This window comes from Miniopterus natalensis, chromosome 5 (genome assembly GCF_054644295.1).
Source record: "Miniopterus natalensis isolate mMinNat1 chromosome 5, mMinNat1.hap1, whole genome shotgun sequence".
In the NCBI taxonomy this organism is placed as follows: domain Eukaryota; kingdom Metazoa; phylum Chordata; class Mammalia; order Chiroptera; family Miniopteridae; genus Miniopterus; species Miniopterus natalensis.
The window spans coordinates 16,713,430-16,741,354 of record NC_142085.1 but is presented as its reverse complement, the minus strand read 5'-3'; the positions used below and the strand labels follow the sequence as shown (position 1 = coordinate 16,741,354).

Below are 27,925 nucleotides of genomic sequence, written 5' to 3'. Positions count from 1 at the left end.
CATCTGGTACATTTCAACATTTTCAGAGATATGAAAAATCATGGAAGCCATTGTCTAGGTAATCCAACTCAGCGCTCTATACCAAACTCATAGGAATCAGAGAATGAACAAAAGGTACTCAAGTTTTATAAATGTGCTCTTTTGGCTCTAGAAAAAAGGCTCCTTGGTACCACTGAGTTTCCTTCTTAGAGAAAACAAGCTACTCTAGCACTGATCTACATTGTTCTGAGTGACTAGTGTTAACTTCTTGGCTCCTTGCTCCATCTAAAAGATTCTGTTGACCTGTGGCCAACGTGGAGGACACTCTTCATCATGAAGGCCAGCAACTCTGAAAATCCAACAAAGAAAGAAAGCCAAAGAGGATCAAACACTTCGGTGTAGTTTTCCCTCAAGAACTGCAAAGGCAAATCACTTCAAGTCTATTTTTCTGAAGTTTCCAGTGGTATTACTTGGTTCATTATTTTATTTTATTTTTGTAATATATCTTTACTGATTTCAGAGAGGGGGGAGAGGGAGAGAGTCATTGATCGGCTGCCTCTTGCACGCCTCCCACTGAGGATCGAGCCTGCAACCCAGGCATGTGTCCTCACCAGGAATCGAACCTCGATCTCCTGGATCATAGAGGTCGATGTTCATCCCCTGAGCCACACCGGCCAAGCGGTTCATTATTTTAATCAAAGTACATTTAAATTAGAATGTTAAAAGGATACCAACCTCAAGCCTCTTCTCAAGTGACTCAATTCTGTCCTTTTTGCTTGCTAGGTTGGCCCGTGTATAGCGGCTCTGCCCAGGGAGATACAAAACTTGACTGTAGCATTCCTCCCACACCTGGTTATAAGCTTCACTTGAGAGTTCTCCATGGCTCATACCTTGTTTTACCACTTCCATCTCCTGTGCCAGAACATCTTGGGCCTGTTCAAGATAATAATTTCAGTAAGTCTGAGTACTAGAAAAACCTGCCATCAACAGAGAGCTTTAAAAGACTAGTTTTTCCTCCTCCTTTGGACGAAGGCAAGGAGTTCTAGTTGACTGGTTGCTTCTTGGAAGGGAGAAACAACGCCTAAGCAAAATGAATAATGAAGCCTGTAACCAATGCAGACTGGTCTGAAAAGTCAAGCACCCATATAGCCCCAATAATATAAACATCCTTTGCCTTCACTCATTATAATAACAGCTACCATTTCTCAGATGTCTACTGTGTGCCAGGAACTGGATTTAATGGTTTTACCTATATTACCTCCAAATAACACAATCATCTTAGAAAGTAGCCAATATTAACCTCATTTTAAAGTTGATGAAACTAAGGCTCAGAAAGATTAAAAGGCTATTCAAGAGCATATCATTAGTTAGCAAGCAAGGCAGGATCATGACCAAGCCAAAAATCACTTGAGTGAGCTTCCATTCTACCATCCCTATCTACACTTAGGACCTCACAGGATCATGAAAGGGAATTAGGCAGTTTTTTAACCCAGGCCTTTTTTCTCATTTGAGAGAATTTCCCTGACACTGCTAGAGAATGAGATTGGGGGCAGAAATCAAATAATGATGGATCACAAACCAGCTTTAGTTCACTACTAAAGAAACAGTTTAAAATGACAGAATGAGGGGGAGTTGGACAAGCCTGGGTTCAAACCACAGCTTTACCATTTTAAGTAGTTGTCTGGACATGCTTAACATCTCTGAACTCATTTCTCATCTCTAAAATGGGGATAATACACAGAGCGCCTAGCCCAACACTAGACTGGGTACCGACTCTGTGAGCATACCACATGGACTTCTTCCAGCCCTCTGCTTCATGGCTCGTGAAAAACTGACAACCACTTTTTGTGCTTTATAGAAAGCTCTCAGTCATTCTAACTAGAAATCATTCTTACTATCAGAAAATAAACAGAGATCAAAATACATAAAATTAAAGAGAAATGATCAGCATACAAAAAATTTAAACAAAAAATATAAAAAATGTCTAAAGAAGATAAAAAATTGATACTTTTAAATAATACCTCTTAGACGAAATAACAGAAACCAATTTTAACATACTTAATGAAAATTTGACACTTTACTGTAAGAGAAATGGTATTCTACTCTGCAACTGTACATAATAAAAGTTTACAAGTTCAGCTCTTATAGTTATTACAAGAAGGTAGAGCTAAGTTATCTTTAAACTGCCCATAAAGGATCTGCTAAGTAAACAGCTGCTTCAAGTTCTTTTTGGAACAAACAGGATGATAAATAAATAAAATGTGGGAAAATATTTAAACTAATTTAACGGTTTTAAATAATTACAAAGCACTATTTACAATTACTACTTTCAAAAATTTTATTAGAATGTATCCCCTACAGAATCTCTGAGAAAGAAGGAGGGAAGAAGGAAGGGAGGGAGGGAGGGAGGTTGGATGATGTGAGAAACATCAATCAGCCGCCTGTATGTACCTGACCAGGGAAAAAACCTGCAGAACCTAGGTGCGTGCCCTGACCAGGAATGGAACCCACAACTTTTGAGTGTACAGAATGATGCTCCAGCCAACTGAGCCACACTGGCCAGGGCAAATGTGATCCTCATTTCAGGTGTCCATACATACAATTAATTTAGAAAACCTTATTTCCTAAATGCTATCTTCCCTCATGTTTTTACTCTAAAAAGAGAAAACTGTTCAAGTATCAAGTTCATAGTCTAATTCTCAACCCCAGTTCAATGATCAAATGTGCCTACCACAGCACAGGCACTCAACAGATGTCAGTTTCCCACTGCACTTATTTTAAAGAAGTAACTCAAAGTTCCTCATAAATTAGGGGCAAATTTTGAAATATAAATCTAAACCCTCCTCCCTTTCTCTATTTTCTAAAATTCCTATAATAAACATGTATCACTTGTAAACATGTATCAAGAATAAACATGTATCAATAAGAAAAAGACAAAGAAAGAAAAAGAAAAAGGGAGAGAAAAAGTGCAGGAGAGAAAACAGAAAAAAGAATCGTATTTGTTTTCTCCCAATTATACATTTGCACATTCCAATCAATGGGTCTATCATTGCCCCTCAGGGATAAACACTAAAGAAAAAAGACTTTTAAGCTAATGACCACTCTGCTTCCAACCATGAAACCAATTGTACTTTCTTACACCATTGTACAGATTTCTGTTCACAATCACAACTGTTTGCTCTGTCAGAGGAGAAAGAATACATACAGAGAGGAAGAGGCAGGACAGACTTTATGCAAAAAATATTTCTTTCCTCATCCAAAAGGACAGGGGAAAATCATGTCAGGGAAATAAATTCAGTAAAAAATATTTCCTTTCTTTGAATAGGTAAAAAGTTTAATCTGTAAACATTTAAATATAGTATTATTTTTTTATATTAGTCTAAATAAGTGCGGTATAAGTATTAAAGGCATTCGATTCTATTCAGAGAGCAGAGTTAAAGAGAGAAAACAGCAACTGTAGCAACTGTCAATCAGGCACAAACCCATTAAACAAAAACACCCTGCCACCAGAGCCAGTGTTTAATAAAGGTCTATCACTGAACATAACACTTAATAGGAACATTTATCTCCTAACCATGTCAGCTGTTTATGAATATCAATATGGGAAAAGAAGTTAATATTTGTCTGTGATACACAGTATCAACCAACTACTTAAATCTCAAGACAGAAATATTCCTGCTCAATCATACCTTCTTCAGCTCTTCTTTAGCGAACTTTTCATAAGGGTTATGTTCCAGATAGGCAATGTGCTCTGAATTATTGGTAGCAAATCCTACAGTTTTTCCTTTTTTATTTCCAGATGGTTCATAAGGGTGATGTAGAAGGTCATAATGAAGCATTGTGATCATTTCTTTTTTTATTAGTTCTTCACTTTTCTGTAAATCTGTTAACGGTGGTTCTACATTTAAGGGTCTTAGAATAGTTTCATTAACCTAAAATTTTAAAATAAGTAAAATTACCAAACATATCACTGCAACAGATTAACATTATTACTTGTTCTAGCATGAATTAAATAGCAGTTATACATTTTCAAAAGAAATCCTTTTTTTTCCTTTTTAAATTCTTATTTACCAGTGACTAGATCTGGGAACTGCTTCACAATATTCCAGAGTAGATAAAATTTTGTTTTATGGACTTTATGAATGATATTTTAAAAAGCATCAATCACATGAAAAGAAACTTAAAACTTTCTCAGCCAAAAATTCTGCACTTACTTCTGATGGTCTTGGAAGATCTTTTTGAACAGCTTTGTGCATTCTCTTCATTTCCTTTACACGCTCTGCATCTCGTATGGCCTAAAAAATTATGTTGATATCCATTACTGCAGTTATACAGTACTCAACACATTTCAATAAAGTTGAAAACACTTTAATCTATAAGAACATATATGTTCAAGAGCTAAAGCTACAGACATCTGTAAGTTTGTAGAAAGGCCATATAAGGCAACAGAGATTAATTCATCTATTCATTCACTCAGTAAAACAGAAACTAAGAACTTCCAACATCTACTAGAGTACTCTCCAAATTTATATGCCTGTATCCATCGGATAATTATCCTTTTCTTGTATAAATCAGAATCCTAAACTTCGAGTGGATTATTCCTTCTGCAACACAACCCTTTTTGTCCACCCCAAAGCTACCATTATTTTAATTTAAAAATCCAGCCAATGAGTGTAGTTTCTTGATCCTCAAATTATGAACAATATGGAATAACACATTAGAATTTCACACTATTTCTGACTAAATGTATCTCAAAGTAACTAAGAGAACTAAATACAAAAAGTACTATTCTGTATTCCCATCTAAAAGCACATTCATGTTGTTTCCTCTAAAATATGATTTCCAGTGATATCATTCTCACTGCAATCCCATGAAATTATTCAACTTCTAAAACCATCCTGAACTATACTGAGGAGGAATTCCTGAAAGGGAATTCACTCGATCTCAGTTTTAGTTCAAGACTCACCACTTTCCAGCCATGAGACCTGGGAAAGTTAACTTAATTCACCTGAGCCTGTTTCCTCATTTCTAAAATGAAGCTAATACAGGTACTTATCCTATTTACATCACATGTGAGAATGAGAAAGTAATTAACTACAAGACATATTAGTACAAAGCGTTACTATTATTATTCTGGCACACTTTCTCTAAATTTCCAAATCCACATTTTTTTATTAGTTTACGCTGACCTAAAACCATTTACTCAACCAATCCAAATGTACTTGTTTTTAAGACTGATCAGTAACACTTTTTCTTGACTAGAGTAAAAAGCAATGTCTAAAAGACTACTGTGTATTTTAAGAAAGCATAATGAATTGTACAAAGGGTATTTAAACTGACATATATATACACATGTTAAGAATGCCTACCAAGATATTCTGAGTATATCATTAATTTTGTGATTATATACTATTAACAATATAAGTAATTTACGGTAATTCTTTTAAATACTGAAAAAAACTTTTAGTAGAGATCTTGAGACATTTAATGGCCATTCTTCATTCTTTCAGCCCAGTGACAATTCAGCAAACTCACACTTCCTTCCTTTCCAGCACGATGACCCACCTGCTTTCGTGCATCCACATCAGCAGCATCTTCAATGTATGTATCATCTATTTCACGGTCTTCCAACTCCTTCTCAGCATTTTCTGGTAGAACAATTTCAAAGTCATTCTTAGGGGCAGGAAGACCCATCAACCCTAAACGGAGGTGTTCACGAGACTCTCTTTCCTGTAGAAAAAAATTAGTCCTTCTCAATTCATAAACATTAAGTATTCAACCAATACTTTATGAGTTTCTAAAAAATAATCAGCCTAATTTTAATTCTAGAAAATGATCCCTAACTTCAGAGCTGAGAAAAGTTTTTAAATTTCTGTTTCTTCCTTACATTAAGACAAATCAATTTGAAATCAGTGAAGTTACTCTGGGATATTCTAATAGAAGACTTGGGAGTACTTCTGCAGGGGCAAAAAATGTCCTATTTCTATTTAAGAAAAACATTTCTGACACAAACTTAACAGCAAATAAAAGAACAAGTTCAAAAGTTACTTTATCTTTGGGCGAATAAAATCTAATCTGAAAAATATGCCTGAATTTGGGTGTGTGTTTGTGTTTAATAGAAAGACTGTATCATATGCCAGGCTAAAAAACAGTCCAATGTGGTCAGTTTTCCTCAGTATATCGTTGGCTCACCTTTCCAATTCACTCCCCACTGCTTCATTATACCTGTTAGGTGTAAAAACCAGATGAGTTGCTAAAAACATGCTCCACACATACTCATGCTGTGGCCTCCATCTGGGACAGCCACCACCTTCCTTCTGAGCATACCTCGTCAACGAAGGCTTTCCTAATACCCACCCAACAAATATTATTTCTTTCTTTGGCCACCCTAAATAAGCATACTGGTGCTTACTTTGTTCTTATATTATAATTATTTTTAACTTGGTTTAGTACTGCCAATCTCTCCAGAGTATAAACTTTAAGACAAAGAACATCTTTACTCAACTTTAGATCCCCTGAAGTGTCCAGATCTGTGCTTTGCACACATTACATTCTTCATTTAATTCTTAGGTAGCAATTCAGAGTTAGCATTAGTTAGTATCAATTTTGGCATTAAAAAAAAATCTAGCCCAGCCAACATGGCTCAGCAGTTGAGCATCAACCTATGATCCAGGAGATCGAAGTTCGATTCCCAGTCAGGGCACAAGCCTGGGTTTCGGGCTCAATCCCCAGCAGAGGGTGTGTGCAGGAGGCAGCCAATCAATGACTCTCTCTCACCACTGATGTTTCTATCTCCCTTTCTCTCTCTCTCTCTGAAATCAATAAAAACATACTAAAACAACAAAAAACTCTAACCAAATCTATATAATAAAGTTAGAATTTGTAAACTGAAAATGGGCCAACATCATTGGAACTTATTATAAAAATAAATATCTCACAATGATTTTCTGTGGCATCACATAATAAGGCAAAATAGTGATGTAATAAAAGCAGTAACATGGGCAGAGCGAAACTGCAACTTTTATAATTACCTTTCTACATCACCATGCAAAACATATGAAAAAAATCTTCACTAAGATCAGCAATAAACATCAAATTAACTTGGCTTTGAGATATAGATGTGTCCTTGCAGAAGTACAGAGCTAACAAGAATCAAGGGTCTAAATTTGATTTGAGGCATTCGAAACTAATGATTTATTTTACAGAAATAAAAAAATTTTAAATAAATGTGTCATTCAAGAAAGTATTGATTAGTAAATGATAAAAATTAAAATAAAAGGTACAAGGAGTATTACTATAAACATAATCAATACTCACAGACGTATTAAGAAAAAAAAGGCATATGAGATTAAGTTTCCCTTCTTAAGTACTGCAAATTATTTTTCTTTTCTGATATCCATAGGTGTATAGATTCTTAAGATATATGTAATATGCACTGACTGGGGAGGGAGGAAATTTTAATTTGGCACTCCTAAGATATAAAAAAAATTTTTAAGAGTATTAAAAAGGAATTGACATGTACCATCTGCTTCACATAAGAGGGATCACTGTAATCTGCCATTCCATCCTCAGGATTAATGTTTAACTTGTCTCGAAGAGGAGTTCTACCCGGGGTGGAGTTAACAACTGGTTTGGGAGTTGTTCCACTCCGGGGAGTCAGCCCTTCAGATCCATGAGAGGGAGTCCTAGAAAGACAAAAATTCTAATTAATAAAAGTGCCACTTTTATTTGTATTGTGCTTTCAATTGTTTTTCACTTAAGTTATTTTACAAGGAACGCAATAAAGACTCCAGAAATTCTGTCTCCCTACCTGGTTTTAGGATTAGATCTCTAGGTTAAAATAAAGGTTTGGCTCAGCTAGCTTATTATTTACACACAGTATTTTTATTTTAATGACTTCAAATAAAGGCATTACGTGACATTTCTTGCTTTCCTAAACTAGATCCATCAAACATCTCAACTTTTTCTTGATGCAGTAGGGCGGCTAAGAACACACAGTGGCCAGAGAGGAGAGCCACCACAGTCAAAGACCCCAGGCTCTCAGTTTGAGTTGAGGGTCTTCATCTGGTCATTTCTATGCTCCCTGCCTCTACTGGCTATCACATCATTACCATCAGTGTGCATACTGTAAGTAGTTCCTCTCCTCATATTTTCTTTGGAATCATATCTAAATATGAATAGTTGTGAGTGAGAACTAAGAGAATCTCTTAGGAATAAAGTCCATAGCCTTTGCAACTTAAATTTTAATTGTCCAAAGCCTTTTTTTATTTTGGTTGCTTACTTCCTGTATCTTGGGTGTGTTCCAGACAGGTGATGCTGCCAGACAGCTGCTCCCCAGAGGTGAAGTGAGGTGTTATCATACAAGACATGGTCCCTGCCCCCAAGGAGCTTACAATCTAGTTGAAAGACAAGACATACACAGGAAAAGAGGGATTAGGCTCTCTTACAAGCCTTGCAAGAAGTGTTACTATATAAGGATTTGGCTGCCAATGTTTCTTGATCCTGCTGTCATGTACGGCTCTAATAGCCATATGCTTCCCATCTAAACAACCAGTGGGGGAGCATATCCTAATGTTTAAAATTAAAAGTAAAGCTCTAGCTGGTTTTGCTCAGTGGTTAGAGCATTAGCCCTCAGAAAGAGGGGTCCTGGATTCGACTTCAGCCAAAGGCGCATACCTCGGTTGCAGGCTCCAACCCCGGTTGGGGCAAGAGTGGGAGGCAGCCAATCAATGTTTCTCTCTCTCCCTTCTACTCTCTCTGAAAAGCTATGGAAAAAATATCCTCAGGTGAGAATTAAAAAAAAAAAAAAGTAAACCCCAAGTATTTCCAACCTTTAAAAGCTTAAATTCCATTTAATACAACTTGCTTCTATAATGTTTGTATCTTAAAAATTCTTTAAAATAAAAGAACTGCAAACAAATACTGAACTCTGAATTATAGTTAATGATATAAACAAGGAAGTGTGAAATAAACTGATACCTGCAAATTACTCTGAAATGTATTACAATAAAGTAGATTGATAGATGATGGATGGATATGTGATAAAACAAACACAGTAAAATGTTAACAACTAGTTAGAATCTAGGTGGTAGGTATGGGGAAGTTTGCTTTACCATTCTTTCAACCTCTCTGAATGTCAGAAATTTTCATAATAAAATGTTGGGGGGAAAGCAATAGTATACATACATAAAAAGGATTATGATTTTTATCAAATTCACCAAATGATGATTAATAACAGATTGATCTGCTCTTTTAAATCAGATAAAAAGTATTCAGAAACAGGGTGTTAGCATCAGAAACTCTACAAAAAGAGGTAAGCTCCATATAGTATTTAACCATTTCCTGGATACTATTATGTTATTTACTAATGTGAGGAAAAATCAAAAAGGCAAGTTGATCATTTATTTCCATTCTCTGTTAACATTACTAAAGCAAACATGTTGTCCAAGTCCTCAAATTCAAGTTTATCTAAAACAGAAAACATGTGCTTATTTACAATACCTGAATGGGGTAGAAAGAACTGTGTTTGGAGTCTGTACAACCTGTCGCTGTGGAGTCACACCTGAGAAATCACTCTCGTGCAAAGGTGTGTTAAGTCCACCTTTTAATGGGGTATCCACATTGGTCAGGGCCATGAGGTTCTGGGCTTCCTGATTAATGAGAAAATAAAGTATTTTAAAAGTTTAGACAGAAGACAGAACAATCCTCTCTTCTGGTTCTACTATACAAATCTTAAAACAGGCAAAATTCTTATACATTTTCTCAGTGAAAACCAAAAGAGAAATGACTAGTGGACCATGGCAGATTCGATACTTCCATTCCTTCTGTCAACCTAACATAGCACCTCAAAAGCTTAAGGGCAAAGTTTTATATGTCAAGAAATGCTTTTGTGGCCTCGCATGTGACATTACCATTTACCCAAAAGCCTCTCCAACTACCTGCACCAAACCTCTCTATAATCATAAAGAACTAAGAATTCAAATTTCCCAATGTGAGCTTAGGCTAAATGTCAGAACAACTAAACTTTAATCTAGCTTTACCATTAATTGTATATCTAGTCTTCATTAGCCTCTCTGAATCCCAGATTCTCCTACTGGGAAGTTAAGACACTACCAACTGGCCTATCACTTCATAAGAAAACTCATGTGGGCAGGCTCCTTTCTGAAGTCTTGCTTGACCTCAGTCCCTCCACTGTAACCCTGTACTCATTACTATCACTGTACCTACACATCTCTTAATACCCAATTTAGGGTCTGTAAAGGATAATTTTTAAAGATAGTCATAACCATTATCTCTCATCTCACACGCTCTTGTTATAATCCAACCTTGACACTCCTTCCATTATGAGGTGGAGTCTACGTCCCCTCCTCTCGAATCTAGGTGGATTCACTTATAACTAGCAGAAAGCAGCACTAAATGACACTGCCTGACTGCCAACGCAAGGGTGAAAAAAAAATGCGGCTTCCCACCACACTCACTACAACACTCACATTGGAGCTCTGAGAGGCCACAGAAGAAGTTCAACTTTTGATGCCACCGTACTGTGAGAAATCCCAAGCCACAGGGAGAGGCCGCGTATACTTATTCCACATTCCCAGGTGAAGACCCAACCCACAGCCAGCATCAAACACCCAACAAGGAAAGAAGATGATTCCAGGCCTTTCTATCAAGTAGTCACCCACAAATGTTGATTCATCCTAGCTGAGGCCCTATGCACAAACCATTCTTTCTATGCCCTGTCTGAATTCCTAACCCACAGAAAGCATGAGTATAACACAATGTTTTAAACGACTAAGTTCTAGGGCAAAATGAAGATAACTGGAACAAGGCTTATTCCATTATGCACCATTCATGAAAAGAACCTTACATTTCACATTATCAACTGTGTGAGTTCTTTTTGCTATTCCAAATACAAAGCATTTTTCCCCATCTAGGTTCCCAAAAGGCTGGCCAGCTTGATGCCTTCCAGGCAGGAGAATGGAAGCTACTTAAATAAGAAAATGTAAGGTTGATAAAGAGGCCAGATCAATGAAAGGGAGAAAATTATTAAATTTCAAAATACAGTAACTTCCCAGAATTGAAGGCCATGAGTCTTTCTAGAATGAAAAGATCCAGAGTACCTAGCACGCACCATGGTTAAAAACAGTCCCACACCAAGAAGCATGCTTGTGAAAAAGGGAAGCTCACATAAACTTCCAGAAAAAGAACAGGCACCAGAGGTCTCAACAGTAACAATGGAAGCTAGAAGACACTGGAGTGCTGCCTTCAAAACTGAACAAAAATCATTTCAATTTGGAATTCTAAACAGTTATACTACCAATCAAATAAGAAGGTAGAATAGTAATTCAGAGATCCGCAAGGTCTTAAAAATTCCATCTTCCATGAATGCTTCCTGAAAAAGCTACTGAAAGGTATGCTTCACTAACAAGGGAGTAAGCCAAGAGAGCCAAAGGCAGGGGAGCCAGGAAAGAGGACATCCAAGGGCATTTCTAGGGTGACAGTGAAAGGAAATCAAGAGAAGGAGCTGAAAACAAGATCTAAAGAGTAATCAGTCCAGACCAGAACATTCAGAATTTCTGGGAAAGTCTTCTTCAAAAAGATAAAAATACCTAAAATTTACCCAGATCACAGGAGATTTACAGTTAATGTAGAGTCTTAAGTTGAATTAGTGCTAAGTAATCAGAAAATTTAACAACAGAATAAAACAAGTATTAACTCAAAGAAAATCAAAATACTGTGCAGTAATTATAAGGCACTTCGTGGCTCAGCACGGACTATGGTCTACACAGCCATAAGATAAACCACGACTGTGGAGCTAACCAAAATTATGATACAACTATAACGGAAGATGAGGGACTGGAAAGAGTGTGTATGCACGGCAGAGGCAGAGGATGTAAGGGAGACAAATGTTCAAATTCTGGGTGGAAAACTATGCCTAAAACCAAACAAAAATCAACATGTAACAAGTGCCTTAGCAATAAGGTGGTAAAGACAGAGAGTTGTAATTGGTGCCTCTAGAGAGCAAGTGACAAGGGACACAACTTTTTTCTTACTAAGCCATACAGGATACTTAATTCCTGAATCAAGACCTTACAACAGTGTTTCTGACTACTAGAGAAACGGAAATTGAGATGGAAGGCTAGTAAGACTCAACAGTGTTTTGTCAAGTTTGGCTATTCTCTGGCATGCAGACACCCCAAGAACACAAAGAGCTGTATACCTCAGGTGTTAAGGGGAGGGAAGGAGGTAGTACTGACGGCAGCCTATGCCAAGCAAAGTACAGAAATGCAGGGTAGTTTTAAAAATTACTGACTACACACATCTGACTTCTTTCAAGGATTTCAATTTTAAATGCAGTGCTTTTTACTGACAGGTACTAAATACTAATGAAGGTAGAAGGGCTGGCTTCAAAAAAAAACCACTATGAATTCATAAATGTAGAAAGAAAACCATTTAATTACTGAATCTGCTGACTTAGCTTCCCTACTACAGAAATCTCTAGGATCCATGCACTCAGGATTCAACCTGTTTACTCTAAAAGAAACAAAACCAAACCACTCAATGTTCTGCTTCATACTTTCAAGAACAAAAAGTGAAATGCTCACTCTACTATATGGCAGCTTACCTGCAGAATTCTGTCCTGTGAAGCTGGCGTTCGTGGTGTTCTAAGGGCAATGCTGTTGTTAGTGACATTGTACTCAGACAAAAGGGTACTGGAAGCAGAGTTTGTAATGCCAGATTCCTCAGCTGTTTGACGTGCAATTTCACTTGCTTGGCCTACTTTCACAACTTCCTGGAGTTCTGCATCTGAAATCTAAAAAGACAAAGTTATCACAGCAAGCAATATTTTAACCAGAGGACACCACAACTTAAAAATTCCATATTCCAGAAAGATAAATTGCTGAAGCTGTGTGATGAATACACGGTTCACTGTACCACTGTCTTTACTTTTTGTGGGTTTGAAAATTTCCACAATACAGTTTTTTAAAGTCTTTCCTATATAAATGTGTGTGTGGGGGGGGGGGGTGTTCCATGGTATCAAGCTGCAAAGCCTTGTATGTATTTCCACACTGAAATCCTTTTAAGCCAAGCAACATATTAATATATCAATCATATAAAATATTAGTGTTTGTACAAAACTATCATATGGGGAAATGACTGAAAACCAATTAAAATATCACACGGGAGAGCCCACTAATCCACAAGATCCTTAAGAAAACCTAAATGTGTTATCTTAGTAATTTTACCAAAATAAATATCCTAAGGAGTACTAAGGAAAAAAATAACAGGCAAAAATCTCAGTTTTAGAAATATCACTAGCCCGGCCAGGCGTGGCTCAGCGGTTGAGTGTCGACCTAGGATCCAGGCAATCAGGGTTCAATTCCCGGTCAGGGCACATGCCCCGGTTGTGGGCTGGATCAATGACTCTCTCATCATTGATGTTTCTGTCTCTCTCTCCCTCTCCTTTCCTCTCTCTGAAATCAATAAAGATATATTTAAAAAAAAAAAAAAGAAATATCACTATTAGGAATGGCAGCATCTGACAAATTATTTTGTTTGTGCCAAAGAATCTTGTGTTGATGCCGCCGGTGCACTCATTTGGGGAGAGAAGCTCCTCTTGCCTCCTAAGTCCATCCCTCTGCTCACTAAACTAATTTTGCAGAGCTACATCACTCAAAACAGAACAAGAGTTTAGGCAGTTCCTCTCCTATGGCAAAAAAAATACATCCCTTTTCCATCTGCAGACTCTTTCAAACCAAACGAAAACAAGAACTTATTCACAATTCCCGTGTTTCTAACCAACTATAATTAAGTCAAAGGAATACAGCCTGTGATGAGCTGAATGAAGAAATGTTTCTGTCTTCTCCACAACTCCCCCATTGATTTTTCATTGCTGTTGCCTCAAAAAGTTAAGTATGACATGACAAAACATTCACTAAAAGTAAGCAGCCTAAAGTCCAAAAAGTCACACAATACCTTTATTCTGGTCTGCCACAAAAAAAGGCCTAGAGCCCTAACCTGATGACAAATTGCTAACAGCTGACACTACTTGCTAAACCGTCATATGAGCAGTTTCAGACCTAACATGATTATACAGAGAAGTTGTTGCTTATTTATTATGCTATATCACAATCACTTATTTTTATGTGACTCACATATTATACCATGAGTTACTGTTTTCTTATTGATTTTTTTTTTTGGAGAGGAAGCAAGAGAGAGTGAGAGAAACATTCATGAGAGAAACATCAACCGGTTGCCCAGAGCAGGGATTGAACCCACAACCTTTTGGTGTACGGGACAACGTTCCAACCAACCAAGCCACCTGGCCAGGGCTACACCGTGAATTTCTTAAGGGCACTGAACACCACACAAAACCTTGGCACATAAGCCCTCAAATATTTGATGAATAAATGATAAGTATATGAGTTCACACATGAAAATAATGCTTTTATATTACCTGAGGGGCAGGAAGTACTAGTTTGCTTCTCTTTTTAGTAAATTCAGAAACTCCACTTGTTTGAAGAATAGCTGATGGTAAATCAGATTCTTTTTTCCTTTTCAAATGCTGCTTATCTTTTTTTCTGTCTCGTCCTTCTTTTTCACTGCCATTGATCGAGGTAGAGATTTTTAAAAGTTACATATAGGCAATAACATTAAAAGCCATATAAATACCCCTACATTTTGAACAAAATAATCCCATTTCTAAGAAAATTACTAATTAACAGATAAAAACTATATACATTAAGTTGGTTCCTACGCCATTAACTACCTACTATATTCAAGAAGAATGCGGACTTAGAATAAAAACAGAATTAAGAAAATAGGATACACTACATGATTTAAGTATTAAATATTAAAAACGATATACTTTTAAAGACTATAAGCTAAATGTTACATATAACATCAAAATAAAAACCTAAAACTATTCCTATTTCATATTATATTCACATAAAAATATGTGTGTACACATAGGAAAATGATGTAAAAAGAAAACAATTATATAAAGGGAACAAAATTAAAACATTGTAAATTTAAAATTTTCCCCTTTAAAACTGATTCAATTGTCTAACTTTTTAAATTCACAAAATTTTTAAAAAGGACATTTAAGTCCTGACATATTACACCAAAGAGTTGTTAGGAAGTAAAAAAACAAACCCAAGGCTAACTTTTAAAGCTCCAGGAATGCCCTGGCTGCAATGGCTCAGTGGTTGGAGCACTGGCCTTCAGGAGGCAATCAATTGATGTGTCTGTCTCTCCCCCCACACCTCTTCCACTCTCTGGTGATTAACAAAAAACAAAAAACAAACAAAAAACAGCTCCAGAAATACCACCTCCCTTTCTGCCCGCCATCCTCTCCCCCTATCTAGTCAACTTCCAAATGATTCGTTTTCATCTTTAACCTCTTTATTTGTAGAAGTTACCTAAAGAAGGTCCTAATTTAAGAAATAAATACCATGAAGTACATCCTGTTTTACAGTGCCTAATATCTGTTGTTTAGTAACAATTCATGCAACAGAAATAAAATGTCATTCACGAAGTAAAAAACTAAAAATCTTTGATAATCATAAGTGGTTCTCCCCACAATTTTCAGATATAAGAATTAAAGAAACTCTTAAAATCCCTTAAAACACGCAAAATCTTCTGTACCCTAAGACAAACATTTTATAAGTATACCTATTTATCCCCATTAAGTGAAAATTTTTACAATGCAAGACAAAAAGAACCAGACCGGATTTTGATAGATTCCTTTAGGCTATTACTAAAACAACTAACCTGTTTACAAATGTACATAAATCTTAAATTATGACTCAGTGAGTAGACAGTTCACTAAGAACAGTGCTGACATTTCAAGAGATACAAACAGCATTCCATGCTAAAAACAGAACAGCTAAGGTCACTGATTTCCTCAGAAAGGTGACCCCATTAAATGATAAAAGTATACATAGACTACAATGTGCTAAATAATAAAAATCTGGCTCTGACAAGGATACTACATGGCCTTCCATAAAATTCCTGCTGTACCTTTCCATTTTCAAAATCAGAAAGGCACTTACGATCTTAGCTCGCCATCAAGATCTTGTTGTCTTAACTTCCTGAAATCTGCATCAAGAGCCTGGTAGTTTTCCTCAGAAGTATCATAGAAACCAAGAGCAGGCTTTTTTTCAAATGGGATTTCAGCATTATAATCAACTCCTCTTTTCTTTTTTCTCTTCTTCTGAATTTCTATGCCAGCTGCTCGAAGTTCTCTTCTCTTCTGGAGGGCAGCAAGACGCCTGAAGAAAAAGAACACAAGAACACCTTGAAAATCAGATGCCACCAGGAAGGGATAGATTATCCAATAAAGTCAGGAAAACTCTTTGGTTATTTGAGAAAGAAAGAAATCCTCACCTCATACAATTCACCAAAATAAAGTTCAGTTTCAATTTAAAGGCAAGCGCATGTAACAAGAAAAAACAGAAGAAACTGTAATATGTATGTTATATCTCTGGATGGGAATGTAGTCACATCCACAATTTGAAATTTAAATTTTATATCTCTGTAGCACTATTTTTAAAAAAATAAAGCAAAATTAAAAGGCAAATAGAAAAGATATTTGCAATTAATATTATGAATGGTTAGTTATCAAGAATCTATGCAGCCCGGCCGGGCATGGCTCTGTGGTTGAGCATCGACCTAGGATCCAGGAGATTGCGATTCGATTCCTGGTCAGGGCACATGCCTGGGTTGTGGGCTCGATCCCCAGTCGGGGACATGAAGGAGGCAGCGAATCAATGAGGACTCTCTTATCACTGATGTTTCTATCTCTCTCTCCCTCTCCCTTCCTCTCTCTGAAATCAATAAAGTTATAAAAAAAAAAAAGAATTGACGCAATTTTTTTAATGCAACCCAAGGGAAAAAACAAAAGAAAATAAACAGTTCACTAAGGAAAAAAAATACAAATTGCTGAAATGACAAAAGGTTTACTTAACTAAAATCACAAATTAAATCAACAAGTACCATTTCTGCATATCTAATTACTAATATTTAGCTTTTTGTCTTGTTTTAATGGCAACGGTGCTAAACAGTGGACACTCTCCCACAGTGACAGTTAAGAAAGTAAACTGGTGTAGCTTTCCCCACAGAGAACTTGGAAAAATACATTAAAACACTAAAATTTTTCACATTTTTTAACCCAGCCTTAGCCTAAGGAAATAAAGAACAGGAACAGCACTTAGCTGTAAAGCTGTCCTTCAAGCACTGTTTGTAATAGTGGATAACCAGACATAATCTAAATATCCAACAATAAGAAATTAGTTAAATGAATTTATACATTGCTATAAGAAAGAACATTATACAGCCATCCATATAACCTTTAAAAAGCCTATAAATCTACTCTGGCATGGAAAGATGCCCAAGACACACTGCTATGTAAAAACTGTTTCAAAGTCTACATGTTACAGAGCAACATGTAAAAATTATATGTATATCTATTAATGAATAAATGCATGGGGAAATATGAAGGATGTCCACCAAAATATTAACAGTGATAATCACTGGAAGTTGGAATTTTGTTTAATTTTTACTTTTTAATTGTACTTTCCCATGATGCCATAGTTTTAATGATTTAATGATGAGGAAGTTATTCACAATACTAAAGGGGGAATATCAATCCACAAAAATCAATTATAGGAGCAACTTCCAGCTTGAGGGACTCTGTAGAACCACTTTCTAGCAGAACTAACAAAAATTAGTTTAAAATTTTTTCTTTTAAATAATTTTAAGTCTCTGAAAAGGATCCTAAGGGGATACAGCAAATGAAGAAACATTTATTCGAGAAAATCTCCTAAAACTTGGTAAGAAAAGTGAGTCTGTGATACTTGAATCTAGACCCATTCCTTCCCCTCTCTTCCTCCCTCCCAGCTCAGGGAGATGGAAACTCCACTCCACACTGGTGCAGCCAAGAACACAGGCTTCTTAGGTCTCTCCTCCAGCTTCCAGTAAGAGGGCTTTTATTCCAGGAGCATTTCTCACCCTGCCTCCAGATACCCACTGCCGAGGCTAGTTCCATCCACAGTGGCCAGGAAGTACTGGCTTCCTTCTTCTGCCCAGACAAAGGCTCTATCCTGAGCACACTGCTGCTAAGAATAATACAGCCCCAACAGCCTTTGCCCCAGATTGTGGGATGAGGCAGGCCAAGGAAAGCTGGAGTGTCACACTCCCTCACCAAGCACTCAGCTCCTAAAAGTAAGTGTGTCATTCAGAGACAAGCACATCAGAGTGCACTAGTGAAACAGGAACTCCAAATCACTTCCCAAAGAAACTAACTTCATTTGCAACAGAGCACGGAGAAGTGAATCCTAAGGGTACTCTCAAAAACAGTGGAAGTTGTGGTGAAGCAATTGGGAAGAACCTTTCACTGGCAATATAGGATAAGCAGTAGGCCCACTAGTTTCCCAGAGAGGAACACAGGAAGAGACAGGTGGCAGAAACTCCCCTGGGATCAGAACAAATCAAACCCAGACCTCAGAAACTATCCCTTCAAAGGAACCCAAATTTGACTGATCAGTTTATGGAGTAATTTATGCCCCAAAATGTTGTTGAAAACAATAAAGCCATCAGCTAGCAATTAGTAGAGTTGGGTGTAGCCAGGGGGAAAAAAGTCAAATAAAGTCCTGTCAAAACCAGGTTATCCCAGGGTGACTGTGGGTATACCCAACACTGCACCCCCAAGAGAAGTAAGATCAGAGGCTTTACATTTCTGAGATGAGGGAAGGGGAGAACAGACTTCACTAAATAATCCTGTCAGTTACTAAACAAGCAAGCAAGCAAATAACAATAACAAGGAGGTGTGGGGGAACACCAGTACCCAGAATTACTAATATATCCTCTAAGTTCTACAGTTCTCAATAAAAGATTATGAGACATGTGAAGAAACAGGAAAGCATAACCCCATACATCAGTAAAAAAGCAGGCAACAGAAACTGTCTCTGAGAGCTACCAGATGTCGGATTTAACAGACAGATTTCAAAGGAGCCATTATAAATATGATCAAAGAACAAAAAGGAAAAATGATTAAAGAAGTAGAGAAAGGTATGACGACAATGTTGCATCAAATAGAGAATATCAGTAAAGAGACAGAAATGATTAAAAAGAACCACATGGAAATTCTGGAGTTGAAAACCATAAAGCTGGAATGAAAACTTCACTAGAGGGGCTCAACAGTAGATTCAAACTGACAGAAGAATTAGCACACTTGAAGATAGATGGGCAAAGATCATGCAATCTGCAGAACAGAGAAAAAAGAATGAAGAAATTTGAACAGAGCCTCATAGAAATGTGGAACACCAGTAAGTGCACCAATATATGCACAAAAAGAGTAGCAAAAGGAAAGGAGAGAAAAAAGGGAGCAAAATAAAATACTTCATGAAATAATGACCAAAAATCTCCCAAGTTTACTGAAAACCATTAACCTAGACATCCAGAAAGTTCAAAACTCCAAGTAAGATAAACATAACATAAAGAAATCCACAAAGAGAAACACCATTAAAAATACTAAAAGCCAAAGACAATCTTGAAAGCAGCAAGAGAAAAATGACTCATCACTTACAAGGGAACCCCAATAAGATTAACATCTGAATTCTCATCAAAACAGTATATATAGGCCCTGGCCAGTGTGGTTCAGATGGTTGGGCATCGACCCGAGCACCAAAAGGTTGCCAGTTCAAATCCCAGTCAGGGCACATGCCCCGGTTGCAGGCTCGATCCCCAGTAGGGGGGGTGCAGGAGGCAGCCGATTGATGTTGTGCTTTTACATCAATGTTTCTCTCTCCCTCTCCCTTCCTCTCTCTCTAAAAATCAATTTTTTAAAAAACAGTATACATAGTATGACCTAATCTTATGTTACTTTGTGTGTACATACACATAAATGTACATCTATATTGAGAAAGGTTTCGAAGGATTTATTTCAAAAGTTAAAGTAACTTCACTCTTTAAAGAAAATAAAGACTTCAAATGACATTAGAAAACCTCTGCAATATAATATTAAGTGAACATAACCAAGCTATATAGAATTGTATCAACCATGCTCCCAAAAGAAAATAGAATACTGAAGGAAAAGTGTTTTATTTTTGTAGTCAATAAAAAGCTTTAAGTTATAAAATAGATCTGTTATTTAGCATTTAAATAGGCTTGCACTGAACTTTGCATACAGACCAATGTAGTCCAGGGATTCCAAACCAGAGTGCCACAGCACACCAGTATACCACAAGAATTTTTAGAACATGCAATATCTGACTATTTAGTCAAGGGCACTGACTTCTTTTCCCTTCGACTGTCAAATTTTAAAAAATGACAACAGCCAACACAACAACAGCCATCTGGTGTGACTGAATCAAAATTATACCTGTTTTTTTTTGGTGAGATCATCAAAAAATATATTTTTGGTGTGTCGCACAATTTTAGCAATTAGTTTATGTGTGCTAAGAGATGAAAAAGGTTGAAATTCGCTGATCTAGTCTATGACAAGATATACATACAACATAAATTATAAAGATGTGTAGACCCTCCAAGAAAATCTACAAGAAGGTGTAGGATAAACTTAAAGCTGAAAAAATTTACTTAAAGCAATGTCAGCCATACTTGGAGATTTTTCACACATGCACTTGCCACATCCTGGGCCTAATCCATATGGTTAAAAGGCTCAAAAAAAAAACAAAAAACTGGTTCCCAACCAACCATGGACAAAAATGGAAAAGTGCTTTTTTTCAACCTTACTCAAATTATTTATCCCTAACAAATGTACAGAATAGAAAGGTGGCTGAAAATTTAGTACCTCCTCTTGGTTTTTGCTTACTGTCCCAGCTCAGTCATATTCCCATCGTAACCTCTTCTGGGCTACTGACTGGCGAGCTATGCCAACAAGCATCCTCAGACAAGAAAGAATCCTCCATCCCAGATCTGGCACTTCAAAGCCATTACTGGGGAAACCATCAACACAATGCTAGTCATCAGGTGGGGAAGCACTTCCTGGCTTGGGGACGACAAAAGGCAGCTGTGTAGGCTAGGGAGGTTATCATCATGCCTGAACTCCAAAAGCTTCTGAGCACTTACACAGTTCAGGTTTTCCATTTACCCACTTCTGGGCCATTAGGATGAAGAGTCAACCATGGCTCTAACCAAAAGGAAAGAGAGAGGGGAAAGTGGAGAAAACCTTGAATAAAGGGCAACACTTAATTCACTCACTTTTTAAATAAAAATTTCTGTGAAAGCCTAAAATATGGTTTAAGGTTAATTAATTCCCTCCATTTCAGTCAACTTTCCTGTTTTAAGTCAGTGCCTACCCAAAACTAATCAAGGAGAGTAACTAATTGGCAATCACGCGGAAGTCATATAGCCTGTGTGTCCTCCAGCCATCTGACTCCAAGAAGGCCACAACATATGAAGCACTCTTATGCTAACAGAAGAATCCAACAGACCAAGTAAATTATCTGGACATTACTTCTGCTGTATCTTACCAAAAAAAAATTTTGTGTGTGTATTCTGAAATGATTAGGAGGAAAACTAAGACATTTCCAAAGTAATAAAGAATATTACCAAAACCAGAATTGGACAATTCTAATTATTACTCACCAACAGGGTTGGATAAACCATGCAGTTTTATCTGGCTAAGGATACACGGACTAATTGTTCAACTATGAATGGAAACAACCATACCTTGCTTCTTCCAACTGTTTCTCTCTCGCTTTCCTCTTGGCCTTCTTTCCCTGAGTATTAGCCAGGCGGGCTCTAGCTTCAGAAAGCATCTCAAGTTCATCTACAAAAATAAAGAGAAGAAAAACTAAATTCTTCTCCAACAGAAACAAGGCGTGTAAGAGAGGTGCTCTAGTGCTCAAGATGAGAAAGCCCAGCTTCTACACATGAGAACAATTCCTACATACCAGGGATGTTAAGAGCTAAGAAAAATTAAATAGGTAAAGCATCTAGCAAGTATTCATTAAAAAGTGGCTATAATTATCATATCTTTCATTATCATCTACTAATGGCAAAGCACAAGTTGTGAAATACTATGAAACTACTATTTACTTATAAGGGAATCAATCATCTTCATTCGATACACCTCTCTTTCCTCAGAACAATTTCTCTCCTCCAATATATTTTCCATAGCTCCCCAGAGTAGAATATAAATTCATTATCTGTGCTTTAGACCAATTCCTATACAAGGCTGTCCAATGGAATCACAAGGGAACTTTGAAAAAACTCAGATTCCAGGATTGCCCCTCCACCCCTGAAATTACTGACTCAGTTATGTCCAGGGAAAGCCCTGGTACCTGTATTTTTAAAAGTTCCCCAGGTAACAAAGATGCACCAGAACAGCCACTGTCAGCCTTTGGGAACCACTACCCTCAAACTTTTAAATTTTCAAAACTAAACAATTATTCACTGAATGCTTCACAACAATCCTGTAAGACAAATGCTATTGTCCATCTGGCAGGAAATGGAATCAAAGCTCAGAGAGATTACACAACTTGCCTAATGTCACACAGCTAATAAGTGGCAGACATGGGTCTAAAATCCAGTTCCTTTGATGCTTGACTCAATGTCTCAAGGAGTCATCCTAAGTCTCCATTAGTCTTGTGGTATTGCTTTTTCACAGATTAAATTACCTGCCTAAAGTCAAAGTAGTTAATAGGACTGGAGCCCAAAATCCTGACTTCTTGGCTCTCTCCACAGAATGAGAATAAGAATACAGGATATCAAGGGCTTACCTCTAGCCTCCAGGAAATCTGTCCAGTAGTATTACATTGCTTATTCTATTAAAGGAATTGAAAAATCAGAAGATAGAGGGACACTGTCCAAAAAGAGCAATTACTCTATAAAAGAAGACTGGACACATTTAGAATGAGACTTAGAATAACAACAGCAGACTGAACTGGGATTCTAAAATGTCAGTGGCATTTAGGAAGGAATTAAGGGCTAAAAAGAAGCCTGAGGAGTGTATGAGTCGCCAAAGAAATAACTTCCTTACAAGCATATACTTACCCTCGTCCATATCAATTGGATCAGGCCGTGCTGGTTTTGTTTCAGGATTTGGATCTATTTCTCCAGGTTTAAGTTTTCGTGGATCATCTGTTGTTTCCTCTTCATTGTCTCTTTGGGCCGCTTTATCCCTAGAAAGGAGTCCAGATGAGTTAGTCATACTATCACACCATTTAGCCTTAGAAATACCAAGCTTCCTAGAGCCGGCACTCTTTTCCTTCAAAAACCCAATGAAACAACATGGATGGACATAGAGAGTATTATACTAAGTGAAATAAGCCAGTCAGAGAAAGACAAGTACAGTATGATTTCACTTACATGTGGAATCTAATAAACAAAATAAGCTAACAGAAACAGACTCATAGATATAGAGAACAGACTGACAGCTGTCAGAGGGGAGGGGACAGAGGGGCTGGGTGAAGGGATTAAGCAAAAATAGCAAAACAAAACTCACAGACAGACAACAGTATGGTGATTACCAGAGAAAGGAGGTTGGGGGGAAGTAGGAAAGGGTAAATGAGGATAAATGGTGACAGAAGGAAACTTGGGATCGTGAGCACACAGTACAATGTACAGATGATGTTTTGTAGAATTATACCCCTGAAACCTATATAATTTTATTAACCAATGTCACCTCAATAAATTCAATTTTTAAAAAAATCACACTGAAAAAAAAACACACCAATGGATGGACATCAACAAAATAAAGCATTTCTGCTATTGCTTCACCTGAAAGAAATGATATTAAAAGTCCCTCTAATTTCAGTGAGTGTTTCCATTCACTATAAAATAGGATCCAAGCAGTCCCTTAATCACAAATGCAGTACAGCCATATAATACAAAAAATATATATACTATTAGTGACAAAACAAAATGTTCCAGTGGTTAACTTTCAGCAGTATCAGCGATTTTTTTTTGTTTTACTATTTCCACAGCCCCCCGCCCCCAGGTTTTCTATGATAAACATGAATGGTTTGTACATTTTCAAATTATTCTTTTAAAAAGGATTTAACAGAAGAAATAATTTTGACCAACCACATGAGATTTGGAGTATATAATCCAATAGCTTTAGCTCCTTTAGCTTTATCAGATCTGTAACTAAATGTTTAAAGATAGAAAATGCTAGAAGTTTATTCAGACTCATTCAGAAGATATACACACATTTTAATACTGCTTATGGAGCTTTACTTACAGAAGAAATTCATAGTGTTCCAAGCACTGGGCAGCTGTTCTTCCAATGATTGGAGCGATAGTCCTCCACTGAGTTGGCATCAACTTGGCCAAGTGCAAGAGTTTTTCCTCTTCTTCTCTGGACCATTCTGTTTTCTTAATGCTTGGATCCAGCCACTCATACCTATTAAAAACATACAATTTAATACAGTAATCAGTCACCTATCATGAATATCCTATTTACATATTAGATACACTGATGTAATTCTCAGCAGAGAATTACAGAAGGCAATTCTCATCTTTCAATTACAAAAGCTGTTTTTTTACAACAGAATAGTCACTGCTTTTGTTTGATGTTTTTAAATTTAAGTGAAACTACTGTCATTATCTGTCTATTCGCATGCCCCATCCAACCCACCTTTTCCATCCAGTTTACTTAGCGGGGTGAGAGGCTGGCAAACAAGATACAAGCCTTACCAAACATCAGAGTAGGGGCTTAGCTCCACTAAGAGAAGCAGAAATCAGAACCACTTATTCAGACTGAGGACCATCTTCCTCTTTGAGGTCCAATCTCTACATTATGATGCTTTCCCCTGCTCAGGTGCCTAGCAAATTAGGTCACTCTTGTACGATTAAAAACATGACCCTCGTACCACATGAGTCAGGGCTGGGGCCTGATCACTCATGCCAAGAACATGTATGAAAAGTTTAATGTGTCTACTATCTTTTGACTTAAAAGGGAATACCACAGGTATAGTGATGGGTTATGTTATATTTTGGGGTAGCAAATATACATTTCAACTGTATTATCAGGAAACTCAACTATTGTGAGCTAACCTAGAAAGTTAACCATTATTTATCATTCATTTCTTTGGGAAAGAAAGTTCGAACAACTTTTAAACTTTTGGAGAACAATCCACTTATAAGCTGGAGTCCATATATACCTAAAAACAGATTTATTTTATGCTTCACAAAGCACTCTCAAACACATTAACTCACTTGAGCCTCATATCTCCACCAGTTAGAGCCAAGTATTATTATCCCCAAAAGGGAAAAAACAGGGGCAGGATAGAGAGGGTAGAAATATGACTTGCCTAATATCACACAGGAAGCAAGTGACAGCTAAGTCTCAAATCTAAATTCCCATCTCCCACTGCATCCTTTCTGTTATATTACAATGCCTGTTTCTTTGGTAAGGTTCAAAGAACTGACATTTTCCTCATCATAATTAAGGTTGTCTTCTGTTTTCCATTCATTAACTAGTACATACCATCTGGCTTTGCACTGCTTTGCTGATTTTCTATGCAGAAGTGAGGCAATCCTAGACCATTGGTTTTTCCCATATTTCATTACCGCTGCTTTCAGAATTTCATCCTAAAAAAAATTTATCAAAGAAAAACAAAACTCCAAGTGAGAAAAGACAAAATTTAAATGAACTCTAATAGGGTTTCTGGAAAGAAAGAGAAAGACACACACATACCTCCTAGATCAGTGATTTTTCAACCTGTGTGCTGCAAGAATTTTTAAAACATGCAATATCTGACTGTTTAGTCAAGGGCACCGACCTCTTTTCCCTTAGACTGTCAAATAAAAAAATGACAGCAGCCAGCACAATAGTCATCCCGTGTGAATAAATCAAAATTATACCTTTTTTGTTTTTGGTCAGATCAGCAAAAAATAATATAATTTTCGGTGTGCTGCAGAATTTTAGTAGTTTACATGTGCCATGAGATGAAAACTGAAAATCACTGTCCTAGATTTTTCTAAAAAGGTAAAAATACCTAACTTACTGTCATACTAAAGAGAAAGCCAGAATCAGCACAATGCAAGAAATTAAGAAGACATCTCTTAGACGGACTTCCTACCCTCCCTTACGCACAACCCTAGACCCCTCCTCAAATAAACTGGGATGGATACAGCCCAATCTGAGAAATCCTACTTGATAAGAGACTCACAAAAAATAATCTCCAATGTGTGGCTGTCATTCTCCTCAAAAGAGTACAGCTTATTCACTTATTCACTCAAAAGACATTTCCTGAACTCCTACCTTACACCAGGTCGTGTGCTAAGGGAAAGAGAACCCAATAGGACACACCCAGCCCTCAAGAAGCAAGTCAAGACTCTAGTGACTCCATTATCCAATCCAGGCTTTCTGCCTCATTTATGAATGGCATTTTCTCTCTATCCCAAAACCCCCACTCTGACCCTAGGATCCACATACAGATCTAACTTGAGAATTAAGTATTTCTCTCCCACTCTACCGGTTAGCTCTCCTCCAGCCTCCTCCAGTCTCTAGCTACTGTTTCACCAGGGCACCCATTCTGATATGGAATTCACCAATCCCAGGGGAGCCCAGCAAGATAAGCCATAGACACCAAGGATAATAAAGCCATAGATAAATGCACTTGGGGCATTTTGCTTTTAGGCTTTTTTCCACTTGAGTTATATGCCTCATACATGAGCTACTCCACCCCACCACACCTTCTCATCATCAAAGACTCAAAAAGGCCCCAGAGCTTTGGCCACTGCAGAGGAATCTTGCTGTTACTTGATTCTGTACATCTGTCTCTCCCCTGAAGTCATCTCTTCTCCAATTTAAACAGCCTGGATCCTCCTGTGCAAGCTGTGAGGCAAGGTTGTCACTGACTTTATTTGTAACTTTGTTGTAACATAAACACGCCTTCAACTTAGTATATACAGGCATGAGCAAAAGTAGGTTTACAGTTGTAATACAAATAAGTAGTATAATAATAAATAATACAAAAATTAACTGTTTTGCAAACTCACAACTGTAAACCTACTTTTGCCCACCTGTTTAGCAGTTATCTACCCTACTAAATTCATTCAACAATTTGCTAAGCAACCTACTTCATGTTGGTTACTGTCCTGAAGGTTCTAGGGGAGACCTCTTGCAGTGCTGTCTGGTGGGGGAAAGAAATAGCAACTAGCACCTACTGAAAGAATACTAATTATCATCCCCATTAAGAAGATGAGAAAACTGAGCTGCTGAGAGGTTAACAAACTTACCCAGCATCACACAGAAAGATGTGATGCCTGCAAAAGGTCAAAGCAAGCATAACAAACGGATGAAAGAGGAGCGATGGGAGCACTAGGGGAGGAACTAGTTTTTTACAGGAAACGGGCAAAAATTCCAAGAAGAGTTTCTGAATTGGATTTTGAAGGATGGTTGGAAAGACACCAAGCAGTAGGAGGCTATTTAAAGTACAAGATATATAAAGACAGGGATCATGAAAAAAATATGATGTGCTCTAGAAACTGACAAATTTAGTGCACTCTGAACATAAACTGCACTACCGTCTCATTTCTACCGGCTCACCATTGGCAGTATCCACTACATTTCTGGAAGCAAAGACACTACTGTAATCACTTTATCCCATCTGGCTTCTACTTGCAGGCTGAGGAGGAGTGACAGGAAGAGACAGGCCTTGGGATCTGTCGGGAGGACAAGTTATGCCCTGACAACTGATAACCAGAAGGAGGAGGGTATAACCGGGCTCTTGGAACCTGGCACTCAAGCCGCTTCCCCTCTGCACGGAAGTCAATGAAGAAACAAAGTTGTGGCCACAGCACTTCTTTATTTTTGAGTATCAAAGAAAGGCACGGTGCCTGGGCTGAGGGGCAAGTGTGCCCCCAGAAGACAAACTCTCGCTGACGTCCTATCTCCCCCCTCCATCCTCTGAGTTACTCCAGGGCAGGGGGGCGTATCCCCTACTCAACGAGTGTTCATTGGGGGCCTAAC

At 37.4% G+C, this 27,925-nt stretch overlaps 1 protein-coding gene across 1 annotated transcript in view; it reads right to left on the bottom strand.

The window, feature by feature from the left end:
• Window positions 1-27,925, bottom strand: part of CDC5L (cell division cycle 5 like) — a 46,792-nt gene that overhangs the window by 18,483 nt on the left and 384 nt on the right. Inside the window, exons 2-14 of the mRNA XM_087817421.1 lie at window positions 25,436-25,539; window positions 24,188-24,349; window positions 22,999-23,126; window positions 21,673-21,772; window positions 16,035-16,253; window positions 14,438-14,582; window positions 12,605-12,793; window positions 9,481-9,629; window positions 7,502-7,664; window positions 5,545-5,709; window positions 4,194-4,274; window positions 3,669-3,911; window positions 715-912 (exon numbers count right to left, since the gene is read on the bottom strand). Coding sequence (XP_087673547.1) covers window positions 715-912; window positions 3,669-3,911; window positions 4,194-4,274; window positions 5,545-5,709; window positions 7,502-7,664; window positions 9,481-9,629; window positions 12,605-12,793; window positions 14,438-14,582; window positions 16,035-16,253; window positions 21,673-21,772; window positions 22,999-23,126; window positions 24,188-24,349; window positions 25,436-25,539 — 2,046 coding nt within the window. The remainder of the gene's footprint in view (window positions 1-714; window positions 913-3,668; window positions 3,912-4,193; window positions 4,275-5,544; window positions 5,710-7,501; window positions 7,665-9,480; window positions 9,630-12,604; window positions 12,794-14,437; window positions 14,583-16,034; window positions 16,254-21,672; window positions 21,773-22,998; window positions 23,127-24,187; window positions 24,350-25,435; window positions 25,540-27,925) is intronic.